At 33.9% G+C, this 21,100-nt stretch overlaps 1 protein-coding gene across 1 annotated transcript in view; it reads right to left on the bottom strand.

The window, feature by feature from the left end:
- LOC145669250 (serine protease Hayan-like) overlaps positions 1-12,208 on the bottom strand; it is an 82,398-nt gene extending 70,190 nt beyond the window's left edge. Inside the window, exon 1 of the mRNA XM_081737571.1 lies at positions 12,111-12,208. Coding sequence (XP_081593697.1) covers positions 12,111-12,171 — 61 coding nt within the window. The 5' untranslated portion in view covers positions 12,172-12,208. The remainder of the gene's footprint in view (positions 1-12,110) is intronic.
- Positions 12,209-21,100: the final 8,892 nt, after the last annotated feature.

Raw genomic sequence — 21,100 nt, 5'->3', positions numbered from 1 at the left:
ATAAAACTTATATTAATTTTGTGTAAACTAAGGACAAAGAAACTATTCTTTACCATTTAGATGTAACAAATGTATTTTAAGACTATAAAAAATACACTTCAAATACATTAGAATGAAAACTGAGGAAACAAAATATTTTGAATGAAATAGTATGGGAAGAAAAAATCTTACAATGATTGTTTGTAAATATGTTGAAGAAAAATTCTGTTAATTTTTGCTAAAATAAGAATAAAGAAAGTACTGTTTACAATTTCGGTGTAGCAGATATGTGTTAAGTCCATAAAATTATGAGTAGACACTAGAATAACTTTTCTACGATGAAAACTGTAGGATGTGCTATTTATTGCCTACTTATAGGTTCGGTTAGGTATATTCACAGAGTAGGATATTGGTAAATGCTTTGTTTTCTCGTAACTATAGAAAATTCAGAATTAAATTTCTCACACATATAGTCTATTCATCATAGTAATTTTCTAGAAACATTAAGGTAGTGTACTTTTATCTGGGGCCGCTACAGAAGACTCAAAACTTCTGAAAAGGGAATTTTTTTCGAATTATCCACAATTTCCCTTTTCACGTGTATCATGGACGCATGGAGATGATACCATAGGAAAACTTGCTTCATTCTAAAAATAATGAGTTACGAATGATAATACCCGAATTAATAGTACTGTGTTAGAAACTTTTATGTTCTGTCCTATTTATTGTCTACTTATATATTTGGTTAGATACATTCAAAGAGTAGGATATTGGTAAATTTTTTATTCTGTCGTAACTACTAAAGATTTCACAATGCAATCTGGCACGTACATAGCCTATATCTCATAGTACTTCTCTAGGAAGGTTTGGGTCGTGTATTTTTATCCGGAGCCGCTTCTGAGGGCGCAAAACTTTAGAAAAGGGATTTTTAAGAGGGAAATTTCTCAAATTATTCTCAATTTCCCTTTCCACGTAGGTCATGCACACATTTGGATGGCACCACCCGAAAGCTTGTTTTATTCTGAAGAGAATGATGCACGATCCATAATCCTAGGATAAATAGTGATGACCCAGTAGCTACTTGAATGAAAGTCTGAGATTGTAAAAGAGTTAACAACCATTTTGGACGCCATCTTGAAAATTGGGTCTTTCCGGTGGTCAAATTTTGGTAAACTTTTAATATGTTATTCAGCACATTTGATACTACAAAAAATCGTTGAAAAACCTTTTGTAGGAATTTTTTGAGGGTTAAACCGTATTTTCAGCCGCCTATACTGAGTTCGACAAAAGACCTCACATAAGTCAAAATAATCTATCAAGTCTGTCTGCTGTTCCTCATTCTTCAGTATGCTCTGCAATACGTTCTACATTACATATATATCTCAGGCCACTTTCAACTTGGTTCACTGCTAGAAATGCTAAGCACAAATCATTCCACTACGTGTATGCACTGATTTATCTTCCTTGTATACAGCTCGTGAATCTAATGCTTGAATCTTCCTCCACACAGACTGCGACAAAAGGTAGAAACAGCCTTTCACATTTACACTCGGTACGAAACTTTTTTTAAAGCATTTATTATCGCCATTTCGAAGCCCATCCAATAGTCAAAGTGTCAAGTATTATACCTAGAGAAACATATTTTTGATACTATGTATCTCTTATCTCTCTGAATAGTATAAATTTTAGCAATATTGGGTAGGGATGGCCAAAAATGTTCGGATCAGGATATCCCGGACCCAATGAGATCCAGATCCGAATCTTGTCAGATCCGGACCTAGAACCGGACCTCGGATCCAAATCTCAGATCCGGATCTCGGATCTGGATCCGAAATTCGAATCTCAAATCTTGATTCGTATCCAAACCTACATCTGAAATTGTGGTGATAAAATTGAATATCTAAAATTCGTTAAAACTTTTTTTCGGATTCACTAATATAGTAGGTTGTAGTGCTTTTAAATGTTTCCATAACACGTCTGTGCTACCTTTGTTCTTTATTTTATTTTAACCTTGCAATGTTCTTTACATGTTGCACTTTCTGACGAAGTCTAGTAAAATGTTTCCAAGTTTGATTTCTTCCCATTTCAGAGTATAGTGAACTGTCTGAAAACTGATGTAAATGGTAACAAATTCTTCTGTTTAGCTCCTCTTCAAAACTTAATGTTAGCTTCACATTGAAAATGTTTATTTTATTCTTAGAAAATAAACTTTACTATTTTCTCATATACGAATGAAATATCTTTTAGATAAGGCCCTTCTAATCGCAGGAATACTAGACAAAACAAACTCTATATTAATTGTAGTTTCTGACTCACTAGAGTCCAACAAATATCTTTCACTTCCAAGATACAACAAAAAATAAGACTGGTTGGCGCGGAACAACAGTAGATTTTTAAACATACACACGAGAATTTCAGGAAAGCGATATGGTTATGTAGTATTATTAGTATTAATAAAAGTGTTCGTTGTGTGACTTTATCACGTACTTTATGGCTTGCCCTTCTGAGGTTGAGAGTTTGTTGAAGGAATAAATATAAAAGAGATTTCTGTTATTTTTCTTCACCCTCAGGTTTCTTTCATCATACATGGCAGGACGTAACCAAAACATATTCATGCATCGTATCATTGAAGCGTTTTGTGTTTTGTATATTAAAGTGTTCAAAAATATTTAACATATTCGCATTTGTTCATCTGATCTCAGGTTCAATTCTCGGTGGGAACGCACATGAGACAATTGGAAGCTAAAACAATATAAAAATAGTATTTAAAAGTCAGGAAATTGATATTAAAACTTGAGCTATCTGTTGGGACTGTAAGGCCGTAGTTAAATTAACCCACACGTTTCGTAAAGATATATTATGTCGTTATTGTTTATTTACTATAAGCTACCAGATACATCCTCAGAGGCCACTTTACACTGTAGTAATCAACAGATGAAAACAACATTGGAAAAGGAATGAAAGGAAGGTCTCCAGAGCCTTAGATCAAGGTACTAACCTAGCATTTGCCCAGTATTTGAAACAGAAAATTTTCCGATTCATAAAAACATACTCCACTTATTCCTATATCGTTGTTTAGCAGTGATGTGAGGTGGAAAATTTTCTTCTATATTTTTCCGGAAAATTTTCCGTTCTTAACAAGTATCAGTGATCAAGTAACAATTCCTCAGTATTCATAAAATTGATTGAATTTATGTATAGAAATGTTAAAAATGGAAAGATCGTTTAAAGAATCTGAAAATTTTCATGGCTCACACACTTTTCAGTACTATGTAGGAACAAGTGAAACAATGTTTCATAAATCGAAATATTTTGTGTCTTGTATGGAAAAATTGAAGAAATTTTTAGAGTCGGAAAATTTTCATCATTTTGAAGCAAAAAGTAAAACAACTTTTTGTGAATCGGAAAGTTTTATTGCTCTGTAGAAGCAAATGTAAGGAATTTTCATGAATCGGAAAATTTTCATCACGATGTAGAAACAAGTGAAAACACTTTTCATAATCCGAACAGTTTTGGATATTATATATAGTGATGTTAGGTGGAAAATTTTCCACTATATTTAACTGCACATTGAGATATACAATTCCTGTAGAGGAAACTTAGACAGCAACAAATTATAATTTTCCAATTAGATTTCGGGAACCAGGAAATTTTCTAATATTTCAAGTTGGGAAGTAAACATTTACATAGTGTTTCTCTCTCTCTCTCTCTCTCTCTCTTTCTTTCTTTCTCTCTCTCTCTCTCTCTCTCTCTCTCTCTCTCTCTCTATTATATCTACTTCTTTCTAAATGTTGCAGAGTGTAAATCTATAAAAGTAGTAAAGCTATGAGAAAACCGTCTTATGCGTATTAAACTGACGAAATCTAATATTGTAAGATCAAAGGTGGATTATGAGGGAAGAACGCATTGAAGTTTTTGAAACATTCTTGAAATGAAGAATCGTTAGATTTTCATTTCATAAAACTTTTTAAGACAATATTTATTACCAATAAATTCTACGGCTAAACAACGATGTAGGAATAAGTGGAGAATGTTTTTATGAATCGAAAATATTCATGACTTTTAATAAATTGAAATTTTAATTAATAGAATGGAATATTTGTACTCTACGAACTCATGTTCTCTGCTCTTTGCATACACACACACACACACACACATAGAGAGAGAGAGAGAGAGAAAGAGAGAGAAAGGAGTTGAATTGAGTTGGTTTTGAGTTTAACGTCCCTTTCACCAGCGAGACTAGATAAGACGGGACCAAGGGACCAACTGATTAACGTGAAATCCGAACTACATGAGCTCCCGCTGGGAATCGAAGCCAGGTCTTCCATGCCAAAGGCGCGTATGCTAACCGCTTAGCAACGAAGGAGCTCGCAGATGAAGAGTAACACTGTGTAAAAGTTTACTTCCCAACGTGAAATATTAGAAAATTTTCCGGTTCCCGAAAGCTAATTGGAAAATTATAATTTGTTGCTGACTAACTTTCCTCTACAGAAATTCAGTTTTGTAGCTGAATGTGCAGTTAAATATAGTGGAAAATTTTCCAACTAACATCACTATATATAATATACAAAATTCTCTGGCTTATGAAAAGTTTTCTCCACTTGTTTCTACATCGTGATGAAAATTTTCCGATCTATGAAAATTCCTTTCACTTGTTTCTACAGAGCAATAAAACTTTCCGATTCACAAAAAGTTGTTTTACTTTTTGCTTCAAAATGATGAAAATTTTCCGGCTCATAAAAAGTTCTTCAATTTTTCCATATAAGACAAAATATTTCGATTCATGAAAAATTGTTTAACTTGTTCCTACATACTACTGAAAATTGTGTGAGCCATGCAAATTTTCAGATTCTTTAAACGATCTTTCACTTTTTTACATTTCTGTACATAAATTCAACCAATTTTATGATTGCTGAGGAATTGTTACTTGATTACTGATATTTTTTTTAGAACGGAAAATTTTCCGGAAAAATATAGCGGAAAATTTTCCACCTCACATCACTACATATATTGTTACAGATGGCTGTGGGTGCTGTTGTTCACTCTGAGAAATGAATCTTCTTAATAAATCTCTGTTAGAAATTCCATCAGACTAAATATGCTTTGCTGAATGAGCGTCAGTGAAATGGACATACTATTTCGCCGTCTAAAATGAAATAAAAATCATAGTGTAAACTGGTAGTTAAGTCAGCAGGCGACAAGAAAATTGGACAAACGAGAAGATACCATTAGAGACACATGATCCTAGGTTTTAATCCCTATGGTCTCACTGGCCTCACTAACTGCCTCCAATAAATAATTAGATATATTAGTACAACATGTGGTTATTTTTGATCTCTTGCGTACTATTACATCCAAAAGTTTCTTTCCTTTTACTTTTTTTAATTCAAAGCTTTAAACATACTAAATTTTAGTGTTCGATTCGTGAGAGGAAGGTTGGGATACATCCGCTTGTATTTTTAGCCTACTTCTGGTACTTGAACCACATTCAAAAATTGTAATTTTTGTCATCTAGCATCTCCTTTTCTAAATTTCAAAAATCGTAAAGTATTCTAGTAACCTGTTCTATGTTTCCATTTGAACAATCTATTTATATTCTTATTCTTTAACTCTGTTTTTATAGGTATTGCATTTATTTGAATCTGGTCTCTAAACTTACATTTAGATAATGAAAATTCAAAGTATATACGTATATTCAAACGGATGTAAATGCTCCCCTAAGCCATCTCTTGGAAGCGAGAAACAGTAGTGAGAAAAATCTACCATATACTTATATAACATGATTTTTGATTTACTAATTGATTGTAGAGTTAATGGGCACATAATTATTGATGCGTTTGTTCCCCGTTACGAGGAATTTGATTTTGTATGATTATTTATGTTCGCACCAATTCCTCCGGATATAATTATAGAACCGTGTTAACCGGGGAAATACAAACTTGAGTAGTGGTTCAGATCCACTTATATCCCGTCTCGCATATCAAAAAAAGGAATATGTATTTATCATATATATTAGACAATTTGAATCGAAATAGCAACTTGAGCTTTTGTTGCTTACGAGTTTAAAACTCATATAAACGAATTTTATATAAATCTCAATGCACAGATTTTTTGTTTTAAATATCTAATTTATAATTCAATTTTGGAGATTTATATATAATTGTGTCTTCATATACCTCCCTACCTGTGAAATGAAATCAGTATTTTAAAAATGAACTAGTTAGTGATTTCCTGTTATTTTTAATGTGTGACAATGAATCACTTCCTTGAAGAAAAAGCTGATCGGAAGATAACGAGAGGTGTTGAGTCCACGGCTGAGTGGACACCTGCAAAATTTCTTATCTGATTACTTCCAAAGACATTTCTCGGTTGGATGAGCAAGGGAAGACTTTTTGCTCTCTTATTGAAGATTGAAAGAGATGATAAAATGTGTCCCCTTGAAATACGTTATATCCCTATTTTATTACAAAACACAAGAAGACAAATTCTCATAAATTTAACATAATTGTAGGTAATCGTCAGCACTTATTCGATCCGGATCTCAACTTTCATAATGAAATTCACGTATGTGACTCATACCTGATCTTATTTCGCCGTAATGCAATTTAACTTTTTTTCAATTGAGCGTGATCGGATGAGGAAGATGGACTATCACATTATCTGCGCATCAGCTGGTTCGTCTACTTGTACTGAAACAAACTCTGCTTGTAAAATTCTGTCTTTAATTATATTGTTCAAAACACGTAACAAGCATTCAATCAAGTCATTTTGTGTGTCACTTAATTCCCCTTTAAAAACAGAATCAGACTTAAATATTTTTTCATACGCTGCTCTTTATGTCAACGCCTACAAATAATTTTTTGTACCAACGCATGTAGAACTTTTTTGCCCTCTGTTTGTTCTATTTTCTACACAGAAGTTGGTCTTCGTTTCTTAATAACACATTAATTTTCAAAAGACCACTGACAAGGAGGGTTATTTAATAGGAATTATATGATGTTCATATTCTCCACTTACTAGAATTTTCTCTCATTCATATTTGCAAATGTAAGAAAAAATCTCACTCACAATACTTCAAGAACACACACACTCTCTGCTCAATTCTAATCAACTCAACGAATCTGATTTCGTACGGGTTTGCGCCAAGGTAACGGAATAAAGGGGCATAATAGGCGTGGCGCATTGCTTTTCCAGCTTTTGTGTTACGTTAGAGTCCGCAAAATTAAGCAAAGTTCGTACCGAATGGAGCCCCACTCTTGTTCTTTATTCGTTTAACATATCGAATCGAAATCGAAGGTCTCGAGTGAAACGCTTTATGTAGAAACGAAAGTCGATAAACTTGTCCTTCGCAGATTATTACCAAACGTTTTCTCGCAGGATTTTCTGAGTAGCTTGGCGGTAGTTCTATTGCCGCCTGAGACACTACTCGGTGAGCCTAAATGGATAGGCCGGGCATCATGGCCTCTTACGACCCCTCGCCACTGCATAAAAGTAAGACAACAATATATGCCCCTGTGGGAATGAACTGCAAACTCCAATACACCACTATACATTGGAGAATCAGTTCAGGAAGGTGAGGGCCGTTGTCCCCTTGCCTTTCTACTTGACAATGTCCAAAATATATTACTATGATATTCACCTCAAGTCCAGCTCGTATGTGTTCATACCTTCTATGGAACTTTTCCCCTACGCTATACCACACGCTACCCGCCCTCCTCTGTTGTTACATGCTACGCTTCTGCCCTGCTTGTCACATTGTAGTATATGTTTAACTGCGCTCCTATGCATATTTTCATTGAATTCACTCCATATTCCGTCTATTATCCACAACATGTTGTGTTGCCAGTTGACCTACTCTTCCCCCCATAAGTACGGAACGGTTGCTATCGAGGGTTTTTCCCGCCTATGGTTTTTCGTGTTCACTAACACAAATCGATTGGCCATAGTATCGTTCTACGTTTCGTGTGACACCAGAAAAAGTGTCCTTGTTAGTTTCATGAAAATCAGAAACATTATTATTATTATTATTATTATTATTATTATTATTATTATTATTATTATTATTATTATTATTATTATTATTATTATTATTATTATTATTATTATAGCAATTACCCTGAATCAGACGTAAATGTTTCCCCTTTTCCTTGACTAATATCAATCATAAGCAAGATAATTCATTGGGAAGCGCGAAAGGAAGTATACGCAATATTTCCTGAACATCGGGTAGTTTTTAAGGAAGGTTATTGCTTCACAATGCTTAAGTAAGATAGAATAAATTCACTTCCTTCCCTCTGAGTGCAATATCTGTAAGTATGTAATTTGAAAGAACAGAGATTGTTATCCTTAAAATTCTAATTGTGTTACAAAATTTTGGCGAATGTCATTTATAAATCGTATGAGGGTAGTAGGTTAAATTTACTAACACCTATTTTAGCTCCAAGCAGTGAAGAAGATTGCGATACCTGAGTAAAACATACCCTACATACTTCATGAAAATCTAATATCATTAACAAAAATTATCGTGGAATACAAGTTTATGGGCTAGGATATTTCAGCCCTCATTCTTGACTCGTTTCAACCCCAAGCAGTATGAATTGGGGAAAAGACTCAAATAAGTTATACATTATACTGTATCAAACTTCGATCATTTTTACGATGCTTATTTTGTACTTAATTTTAAAGTAAGAGGGTGTAAATTCACTTCCTAAGGTAGGTGCAGGTAAATACGCCATGTTAAGGTTGGATATTTTACAGCCTTAATTTTCATAAGACACAAAGAACAACACATGTGCGTTGCAGAGTACTCTTTTCCGCATGTAGAAAAAAATGTGGCAATGATGCCACTCACTTTTGTTTTGTACCCAAGGTAAAAGAAAAAAGTGTTAAAAACTGGCGTATTTACCAACACGTGCAGGTAATTACGCCAAGTCTAGGATACTACTAAAAACCTGTAATAAATTTTGCAACTACTTATATCATCTGTATTATACTAACTCAAATATTACGCGTACTACACAGCATGGCTGATGCAAAAAACTAGAATAATCAAAGTGCAAGATGAAGATAAACTGTAAAAACGATAATCTACAAAGTTGAAATAAAGTTCCAAACTGAAAAGTTTTAGTACAGAAGAAGATAAAAAGACAGTGTCAATGTACTGTGTCTTAAAAATACTACACCGATATTACAAAAACATGTGGTATAAATGAAAACATCTTTGTCTTCTGCAATCAGTCCTGCACAAACCCTGGCGTATTTCGCTGCACCATGCTTGGTATTGATTTAGTAGCAATGGAATCACAAATACTGAAGTTACACTTACAAAACTAAGTGTTGTAGACAAAATAAGGCGTACGTTGTTATAAGCAACCAACAATGTTCTGAGTTAGCACGATACTAATAACGGATTCTTACCTCTATTGAAATAATAACGTCCTCCCACGGAACCTTCCCGAAGCAAGCAACACTGCAAGGCTTGTCAGTCATCGGACTAGTCCAAGCCCATGGATTTCGTCAGAAACGTTCCAGCACTGAACACTTGGCACATTTAGCTGCACTGGCGTATATACCTGCATTTACCTTAATTCTCCACTAATTTTCTTCTCAATGAGTAGTAGCGATTGCACCAATATCGATTATCTTACGAAAGATATCGTAGAACAATATTTTATTTTAAAAATCGGTTAAGGGGATGATTTACCCATTATCGGGTCAAATTCACCCATTATTGATTGATTTAATTTAAAAAAGCTCTCAAATAGCCTATACTTCGTGTTCTAACAAATTCGAACGAAACCTAAAGAGAATGTTATTTTTAAAAATATATATTTAAAAAATGATTAAGAAAGGGGTAAGTTCACTCTCTTGTTCTTGATTGATTTCAAACACAAGCAATGGTGATTGTTACAAAGCAGCAGAAATAATATACGACATATTGCACTAAAATCGAACATTCTTTTACGAAAGTTACCGTAGAGGATGGCTGGTTAAGGTAAGTGAGTCTTCATATTTAACCGACGTGAACTCCAAGCATGGAAATTTGTGAAAGATGCAATAAACATATACACTATATATTCTCAAAATCAAATAATTTTTACGAAAGTTATAGTAGAACTATTTATTTAAAAACCCGAGGAAAGGGGATATAAGTTCACTCTTTCAATTTTGATTGATTTTAAATCTAGTTAGTGAGAATTATTGTGAGCCCTAAACAATATGCCCAAAAGTGCATCAAAATCTAATGTTTTTTCTTTTATGTAAAATATCGTGAACCATATTTTAATCGCTTGAGGAAAATGAGGGAGGATCTAATCTACATTAGAGGACTAAATTCACTAGTTATCGACTAGTTTAATCTCAAGCACTAAGAATTATCGAAAAGGCTCAAAAAAGAAAATACACATAATATTGTTATCAAAACCGAATTAGTTTTAGTGAGAATTTTTTAAAGAGATAAATCGGAAAGGAGGTGATATATGGAGCACTTTACTCTGTACTGATTGTAACTCCATATAGAGGAGAATGATTAAGAAACCTGAAAGAAAATATTCGAAGTATTGCAACGCTATTTCAACAGTCTTAAACTTTGTAATTCAATAAATAAAACGTTTGATAGTCCACCGATGTTTTATTTTATTAGAACTAACGTTTCAAAGTACAATTCTTATAGTAAGGGTAGCCAGATGCCTTTGAAACGTTAGTTATAATAAAATAAAACATCGGTGGAATATCAAACACCTTTATGAAATTACAAATATCTCCGTGGAAATTAAGTGAATACATAATTTTAATATTTGTTTACGTTGTTTTATTAAATTTTATATATTGATGTCTCCGGTTCCGAGTGTCCACAACCACCACATACTTCAACTGATGGGGTCGCAGTACTTTGTTGTAGAGCGTTCACCTCTGGTGCATGGGGTCTTTGGTTCGATCCCAGCTCGCGCCATATGAACTTTGAGGTGGACAAACACCGCGTGCATGTGTTTTCTCGGGGTTCTTCCGTTTCCTCTCACTTTCTTCATTCCACAATTTCATTCATTTCTCATCATCATCGTCTCCTTTAGCCTAGCCGCCATAACCGTGGCACATAAAACTTAAAGAGTTCATTTTCTCTCACTGATACTCAAGAACTACTTATTAAACCTTGCAACATGCACGGACACACAGACAGCATTATTGAAGAGTGATTTCGATACACGCTGTATAGTATTAATACAAGTATTGTACAAGTGTAGTATTGTACATTTTTTCTGTTTGAAATTCTGCTGTAATCGTGCAGTATACAACACCCGTACAACCAATATTATTCTTTTATCTCACTTTTGTCCAGAGGCAGCTTATGGGAGAAGTGAGATTAGTAAAATAAAAATAACATTTTATCACTTCAAACTAAGGGAACGAAACTTATCTAATGTTCTACTTTTTCTAGTTTAACGTCCCACGATTATGCTCCTCCAAGGATAAAGAAGATGGTGATGATAATATTGAATGAAATCGTGAAATGAAGAAAGTAAAAGGAAACCGGAGAACGCCAAGAAAATCCGTGCGGAAAGTGTTTGTTCACCACAAAATCCACTTGACGAGAACTGAGACAAAACAAGGACTTCACGCACCAGAGGTGAGCGCTCTGCTACTGAACCACCGCACTTCTACTTTTTGTATACAGAAATTAGAATAGTAGATGTTTTCTTCCCTTAGTAACGCCATAAAAGTTTTTCTTTTACCGGCGTGACTTTCTTCCGTCACTGCATTCACCCAAGTATAGTGTTCGTATGGTTACAAAGAATATTTCTTTCAGTGTGGTAAGAGCTACGTATCTGACTCTTAAATGATATAGGGGGCCAAGGTGGATCAATGCTAGAGCGTTCGCCTCTGGTGCTTGGGGTCCCTGGTTCGATCCCAGCTCGCACCAAGTAAACTTTGTGGTGGACAAACACCGTGTGCGTGGGTTTTCTCGGGGTTCTCCCGTTTCCTTCCACTTTCTTTATTCCACCATTTCATTCATTATTTCATCATCACCGTCTCCGTTAGCCTAGCCGGCATAGCTCTGGGACGTAAAACTCAAAGATTTCATTTCTTGAATGTTATAAAATGTTCCAAATTTAATGCCGACATCAGAAACTTACCTTCAGTGAAGACAAGTAAAGTTGGAAAAATTACAATCAAAAGCATAAAACGTGCACGCATCGTTTGGAAATCACAGACTTATTTTAGCACAATACACACAAACTATTACCAAACGTTCACATAGGTGATTGACATGGATCCATAAACCATATACTGACAACGAAAACGAGTCGGAAACAGATAAAAAAAAGAATCTAGATAATGTTGTTTGACCTTCATATTAAGGAAGTGTGATTAATCAGGATTTTCCTCTAAAATGATTAAATTTGTTTTCGCGTGCATGTTTTTGCGTTAAAATAATATTGTATCACGTGGAACAGGGAGGCAATAGTTTTGGCAATTAATTTATTAAATGTCCATATCTGAAATCTATTAAGGTTAGAAACATGACATTTGGCATCTGGACTCAGACTCAATCACTTAAAATATTTAAAGACGTGTTACAGCGTTTTTTCAATCTCTCCTGGAAGAAAAATGGGCGGGGTTGCAAATGTTTTAATAAGTTGGTCGTGTGAAGGGTATGGGGGAAGGAACGCTGGTAACCCTGATTTAAAGAAAAAAACATGTGAATTGAGTACCCACATGTTAAAAAAAATTGCGCGTATACTGTAACTCACGAATTTTCGCATTTATTCAATTTTCCTTACGTTTATGGGTAAAATTCTGTTACTAGTAAGTGCAGATAATAGGAAGCAATACATCTATGGAGATATTTCCAAATAATATAATAAAATAATTTTAAAAATCAGCAAAAAACAAAATTATGGTCGGTTCTGTGTATACTGGCAATCATGCTTTCGAGGGATTTTTGAAATAGCACAGCACGATTGCGCATGGAATTTCAAATTTGCAGTCGGGGAGTTGAATGAAGGAACTGGGAAGTGGAATAAAATATTGCATTTATTTTTTTAAACATAGTGTCTAGATTGTCTGTCAAATATAAATTAGTTTCTGTAACCAAGTCTCTTACGAAAATATAGAAACAAACAGGAAAAGTTGTCTTAAGGTTGGAAGTGATACGCACTATGGCTATGAGCATTTATTTGTTAAGAAAAAGAAAGCAAAAGAAATGTAGTCTCCGTGGTTAGGGGGGTAGCGTGGCGGATTAGTAGTTATTATAATGTTTTGACACCAGATCTAATCCCATCCCATCCCCACCAGATCGAAGCTGATGCTAAATTATTGTTCTAGTGTTTGCGTGTGCGTGTGTGTGTTTCTTTTTAGAGTCTTGACTTTCTCTGTTTTTTTTTCATATCTACAGGTGCAAGAAATGCAATCATAAGATTGTGTAAGGAATAAAGAAAGCTTTCTTTGAACAAAACTAAATTATACAGATCTCTGTGTGCCGAATGTTTCCAAAAAATAGCATGGATATGAACGATAATTGTACCATTCTTCTAAATTATACAGTAGCGTGGAAAACTGACATTAAAATATCAGGAATAAGCTTTCTTTTCTAGCATGACAATACATTACACGTAACTCATTAAATTTTTGGGATTACATATTATCACTTTACTTGTCGTTGTAGGCCTATTCGTTTTCACATTCGAGCTACGAAAGAAGAAATTGTTGTGATAGTGGTAAAAATCGAATTGGAGATTTCCATTAATTCAAGTTTCATGGCCCCTACATATCGAAAAAAAATGATTTTTCGATGTCTGACTATCTATTCGTCTGTCGGTTCGTCACGCTTTCACATGCACTCAAATAGAGGCCATATTGTTCAACGTATCTGGAGCGAATTCTAAATATGAGGTTTTTATAATATTTTATCGTTGCGAATTCCATACTCTCTGACACCTAAAAATAAGGGTAGTTAACTGATGGATAGAAATTTAAAATAATTAAATTTTCTCAAAAACAGTTGTAACGATTGTGTTTATTTCTACAAGTATATATTTTATTAACAACCCTTCACAGTAGTATGAATCATTGTTCTGAAAAAATACATAAGGTGTAATTTACTGTATGGGATGCGTTTTTTCGGACAATTTTCTCAACCACATTTCATAAATAAACGTATCATTAATAGTCTAAAATATGACATAAATCGTTCTTCATGTAAACATTCGGGAGAGGTAGTTTACCCATAGTGAGCTTTTCCTCGACAATTTTCCCATTAACACCTCAGGCAATTTTGTTCATATTTCGTAAAGGAATGTTTCATTAATAACCTAATATACTGCATAAATCGTTTGTAATGAAAACATCCAGAAGGAGTGGTTTTCTCAAGGAGTGATTTGTTTTTGACAATTTTCTTAGTAATAAATAGATACCGAATGTTTAGGCATTAAAAACCTGGAAAATAGGCAGGCAAATAGGCACTTACAATTTAAAAAATAGCCACTAAAATGTAGCTCGAAGTATTGAAAATTAATTAAAAACTGAATGCAATTAAGAAATAAATTCGTCATAGATAATGTTACAAGAATATAGAAACATACCTGTTTGTTAATGTCCTCTTTTACTGTATAAATAAAACGAATTGACATGTATTCCATGTGTATTTGGTAAATACATTTTATACAGCACTTTATCACTACACATAACAGTCCAAAGTTTTACAGCACTTTATCACTACACATAACAGTCCAAAGTTTTACAGCACTTTATCAGTACATAGTTCGAAGTTTTATGGCATCTTATCACTGCAAACAACACTTATATTTCTCGAAAGAAACAGAATTCTGTCTTGAAATACTAAATTATATATTTTCCCAATAAAGTTTTATTTTGAAGAAAATGCATAGAATAGGCAATATTAGGCACTAAAACAATTATTTAGGCAGGAAGGGGAGAAATAGGTAAAATAGGTCAAATACAATTGGCTTAAATTGAAACTATAACCCCAATATAAACTTTAAAACGTTATTTTTGATCATATCTATAAGATTAAAGAATAGACATTTTGCCTATCATCTGTTCTCCAGTAATAACAGACGAATCTCTCCTAATTTCAGTAATAAATATTTCATTACTAACCTTACAATATGGTATAACTTGCTTGTCCCGAAAAGAAAAATCCAAAAGAGGTTTACTTTGACGGTGAATTTTTTCCCCAACGATTTGCTTAAAAAGACTCGAGCTACTTGGTGCAGATTTCATAAATAATTTACAATATACATAAATCGTTTATCCTCAAAATTACAGATATAATAGTTTGGGGTAAGTTTTCCCGATGACCTTCGCAAAACCAACTCAGGAGATGTTTGTTGTTCATATTTTATAAATAAATGTTACATAAATAACCTAATGATATAATGCCATCATCCTGAAAATCTAGAAGTGGTATATCACTTTTGGGAATAAGTTTTACCCTGCGATTTTCTCAAGAACGACTCAGGCGATTTTGTTCATATTTCATAAATAAATGTTTCATGGAAACAGTAACAACCTAACACAACTCCTTTGTTCTGAAAAGAAACACAAGTGATAGTTTATTCTTGGGGGTGACTTTTTCGACAACTGTCTCAGAAATTATTCAGACCCTTTTGCTCATAGTTCACATACAATTATTTCCTTAATAATTCTAGTACATGGCATAAGTTATTTGTAACGAAAATATGACTAATGTGTACTTTACTTTTGGGCCTAAAATTTCTTCGAACAAATTTTTCCAAAACCCATTATTTTATTCGCATTTTCCAAATAAATGTTTCAGTAATAGCTGCAGCCTAACACGAGTCAGTTTAAGAAAGTCGAGCGGGAAAGTTCAGTGCGTTTGCTCCGTACCCTTTCTTAAATACATTTTTCAGTGTTACACCTAATCACAATTTTCCTAACAAAATTGAAACTTCTTTTTAAATGTGCCTTGTTGCGGCAAAATGATTCAAGTGCATTGGTTCTGGATTTGATTCCCAGCGAGAGCTGTGTATTTTCATCCAACATTAAGGTAAAGATGACACGTCGGTGCAAAGAAAAAAGTGTTTAAGTAAGCCTAACCAAGCTAATCAACAATACAAAGAAATAATACAATGTTACGAAATTATCGAAGAAACGTTACTAATATTAGGTAGATGTGACTGAAATGTCCAACCGATGATTGTCAATTCCAAAGCTAAAAAAGGGAAAATTACAACACCAGATTAATCAGTGGTCTCTAGGTAAAGCTATCCTACTAAGGAGTGATTGATATACCAAAAAATGTTGTAATCACTGGGAGACATGTTAGAAAAATACAGTGGGTGATAGAGAGGCTTCGATTTAGAAATACGGTCCGCGAGAATTTTATTTTAAAAAAATAGTAATACTACAACTCATGAATAGTCTGCATCTTCGTTTGAGGGCGAGAATTGAAGCTCGTATATAGGTTTGCAATGAAATGAACATTAGAACACAATATCTGTTCAACATTGTTTAGGGCCTGCGGACAGGTTTGCAGTGCAGTTCAGAGGGTTTGATAACGATCCTAAGGAACTCCTGAGCCTTTCCCACTGTACACTATAAGTTAAATTGTGCTTAATTAAAACTATTTGTTTAAATTTAAAACTGTTGACCGTTATCACCTGTGCACCACGGACAACATTCGCCAGTAATTCTTAGTTTTCGCCTTTGTTTTAGCCCCATAAATGTATTTGTTCATAAATTTCTTTGTCTATGGTTTTGCATATACGTGGCATGGACTTAAATTTGACTTCTACCCCATACGTATCTAATTATATACACACCTATAGAATGAACACAGCAAACTTGGAATATATTGTTCGTGTATGGAAATTACACACGCAGCACTGTACGGGAGAGCCGTGTGTATGGAATTCCATATACATGGCAGTCAACTTGTTAAGAAATATATAATAATAATAATAATAATAATAATAATAATAATAATAATAATAATAATAATAATAATAATAATAATAATAATAAACGAAACGATCATTTACATAATTTATGAACATAAGTTAACATATTATTAACGCATGTAAGTGCAGTGGACTTAAATTATTTCTCTCTCTCTCTAAACGCAACAGCTCTTATTGTGTCAAGGTGTAGAAGAGAACTTGTGGCACTCACGACTTTGGGGTGATGTGCGGTTAGCACGATTGTAGGTATATGCTCAATACCAAACTGCATCTACATCTGTAAAAATCATACTTTAAACAAAATCTGTACATGGAGCTTTTTGAAGGCTCAGCAACGATAAGCACTTCAATGCAACTCCTCAAACTATGATATATATATATATATACTATTTATGATTTGAAGTACAAAACCCGTCCCTACTTACAATATTATCCTAATATTTCTCATCGATTGCTGCTTTTACTGATATTTCAGTAACTTCTTGGCAGGGTAACTTTAGCCAGAGACTGTTGAATAAACCTGGTATTGTAGTTTTTATTATTATTATTATTATTATTATTATTATTATTATTATTATTATTATTATTATTATTATTATTATTATTTACGTTTGAAAATGACTCATTTAAGATGGACATTTTAGTGTCTCCAACCTCTTTTAAATAATAAATCCTTGATATCTTCCTAATATTCTATGCTTTGTTTGAGTGATTGATTTATTTGATTTGGTTTATTTAAAACTCCTTTTATGCACCAATTTGTTATCCATACTTTAACGTGAGAATCAGATCTCGGACTTAAGGGACTTTGCTACAAGAGGCAATTGGGAGTTTTTCTTTCAGTTTCCTTAGGAATATTGCGAATGGTATGGCTTTCAAAAATATGTTTAAAAAAAAAATACACATCGACACACAAGATGATAACCTGAAACCTAGGAAATATATTGAATTGTTTTTAGTTTGTTCTCACGCTACCAAAACAGCACTTAAGCTTTTTATTTCCCCCTTTTAATATAAGCATTTCACACTATTGTCTGTTTTAGGATGATACAATTCTAGTTCATGTATATGCTATCTTTGGAAATACAGTACAGTTTCGCTTATCCGACATAAACAGGCAGGTAGAACGCCGGATAATATGAATGTGTTAAGGAAAGGCCTATTAAAAGTAAAACTATGATATAGACTAATTTTACATATTACGCATCTAATAATCATGTTTTATAACACATAAATGTACTGCACTGAATCATGAACATATCCAGCGTGAGGTTCTGAAGGATGTTCCCCTCCCAAACTCAAGCACTTTTTAATATACTTGCTTTTACCCTTTTGAAGTTCTTTTATGTCAATTTACTTTGAGTCAGTGTCCAAACTTTGGGCAATGTGTTGTTGTCTTGTTATAATTCTAAGAACATACCGTAATGCCATTGATTCCAGGTGGAACTGAAGAACACTTTTAAATAGGATGAACATTTCGATTCCGTTGTGTTTATAGCTTTAATGTATTAGGACAATACACTCATTGTCCTTTTCTTTGTGTGTGTGTGTGTGTGTGATATACGTAGCAGACAGTTTTCCTTAGTTATAGTATGTCTCTCGAAAATATGTTTGATTTTGTTTGTGTTACAATGCAGTTTGTTCAAATTAAACCGGTTCATAAATGAAAAGTGTGAGAAGTTTAAGAGAAATCAAGAACTGTTGCATTATTATTATTATTATTATTATTATTATTATTATTATTATTATTATTATTATTATTATTATTATTATTATTATTATTATTATTAATAATAATAATAATAATAATAATAATAATAGTAGTAATAATACTGATATTTTATTGATATTTTTAAAACTTTAGAATTACGTGCTTACAAGGATTCGTATTGGGACCCCTCCGAAAAGAAAACCTGGATGCGTGTCTGCACTGAATGATAGACATACAAAGCATGGGGTAGACGGGCGCGTTAGGCGATAGATTCCTGAGCATCAAAAAATAGATTAAGACCAAACTTGCAGTTCTTCTTTCCGATTGATGCTATTTTTTATCTGTCATGATTAGTGTTGTGAAGGCCTGGAAAAAAAACGGAAATTTTGGGTAAAAAAACAGTTTTTACCTATTTTTTCCCGGGCTTGGAAAACACGGAAAATTTGGGAAAAATTGAAATTTTCGAATATTATGTTTTAAAAATGAAAACTATTTTATATTTACCACTTTACAGTTCAGATCATTGAGTACTTAATGTTTCCTGCACTAGAATAGGGAAAATTTGTGGCAACAAATATATGTGCACCCCAGGGCTAGAATAATTTTAGTTAGTGCCCGTATGCTAAAATCAAATATATATATACATATCTTATGGAGATAGTATCTTCCTAGCGCTGTGTAAAATTGAACCCATTAGAAAAAATCTTTTGTTCTTAAATATTGGCAAAAAACGGAAAATATAATTTAAAAACTATTTTTTTGGCTGATTCTAATCTTATTTGCTGTAATGTGTCTGCAGCATATACAATGTATTTCGTTAGCAGGAAAATATTTAGAGCAACAGGCTTTAATTTTACTTTTTAGTTTTCTGATTTCTGGTAAAGTTCCTCTTTATTATTTGTATACTTTTCGAACAACTCGAAAAGGGAGATGACCTAACGTACACACATACACCGCACAAGTGCGTAAATTTGAGCAGCGGGAAACATTAAAGAATTTAATATGTGAAACTTCCGTTCCTTATTATTAAAGACTAGCAGGATACCTGCTCTTCGCACGGGGAGAGTACGTTTCATTTTGGGTATAAAGCGCACCAAAAGTGTCACCCATTAGGGACACCAAAAATTATGAATTCGACACTAATATCGGCTATTTTCAGTTACTTTTACATGTCACTCTCCCCCTTTAGGAGTACTCATGGGGGCTGAATTTGGATTTAAACGTCATTGGAAGTGTCACTGTTCATCTCAGTGACCCCGAAAACTATGGATTAGACACTAATATCGGTCATTCTCGATCATATATACAGGGTGTTAATTAACTAGATCGACAAACTGTAAGAGGTGATTCCTCACATCAAAATAAGAGAAAAAGTTAAGATGAGCCTATGGCGAAAAGTGCATAGTTTCAGAGCCAGGGCTGTCCAAAATCGCGTAAAAGCTAAATTTCGACAGATAATATTTCGAATTCCAGAAACTGTAGATGGTGATCCTTATCAGCGTAAAGGAAGCCACACATACAGAATCCAAAAGTGCGTATTTCATCAATTTTCAATAGGTCTACAGGGTATTCCCTACAGGGTGTAATTCTCAGATATGTTCTCAATAGAGTTTTGAAATATACCCTGACTTCAAGGAGGATCCAAAGTAGGCAGAAGGTACACCTTGACAACAATGGGACATCCGATGCTTCGGAGGGAAGTCGGAAGTGTTAGGAACCGGCAGCTCCTTGTCTTTTTGTATTCAGAATAACGTGTGATGCGATGTTTTTTGTCACGTTATATTTCACGTTTTCTTGGCTTACAAGCATGAAAGAAAACATCGCAGTATGCGTTTTCCCGAGTAGGAGAGACCGTGCTGGTGACGATCATTAACACTTCTGGCATAGCATCAAAGGATTCAGTGTTCACTGCTATCAAGACTTATCGTTTGCCTACTTTCTACCAATCATACAGTCAGAGCATATCTCAAGATTCATTTGATGACATGTCTGGGGTTTCACCCTGCAGGGAATACTCTGTACACCCATTGAACATTAATGAGATGTGCATTTTTGGACTGCGTATGCGTGACTTCCTTTATGCTGATAAGCACCACTATCCACAGTTTCTCGAATTCAAAATAGGGCCTCTCGAAATTTGACTTTTTCGCGATTGTGGACAGCCCTAGGTCTGACACTATGCATTTTTCGCCATAGATCCATATGAACTTTCCTCTTATTTTGATGTGAGGAATCACTTCTTACAGTCTGGCGGTTTATTTCATTAACACCCTGTATATATATAGGCCTATATCCTCTTTCTCTCACCCCTAAGTTGCTGGGATAAATTTGGGTTTAAACGGCACCGGAAATGTCACTGTTTATCTCAGCGACCCCGAAAACTACGGATTTATTTATTTATTTATAATAGGTTTCATATACAGCACTAGGCCATTTTACACTGAAACATTATAACAATTATGTAACACAA

Source organism: Thermobia domestica, chromosome 13 (genome assembly GCF_964235325.1).
Source record: "Thermobia domestica chromosome 13, izTheDome1.hap1.1, whole genome shotgun sequence".
Taxonomy (NCBI): Eukaryota; Metazoa; Arthropoda; class Insecta; order Zygentoma; family Lepismatidae; genus Thermobia; species Thermobia domestica.
The sequence above is the reverse complement of the archived record's forward strand: the minus strand, read 5'-3'. Positions and strand labels throughout refer to the sequence as shown.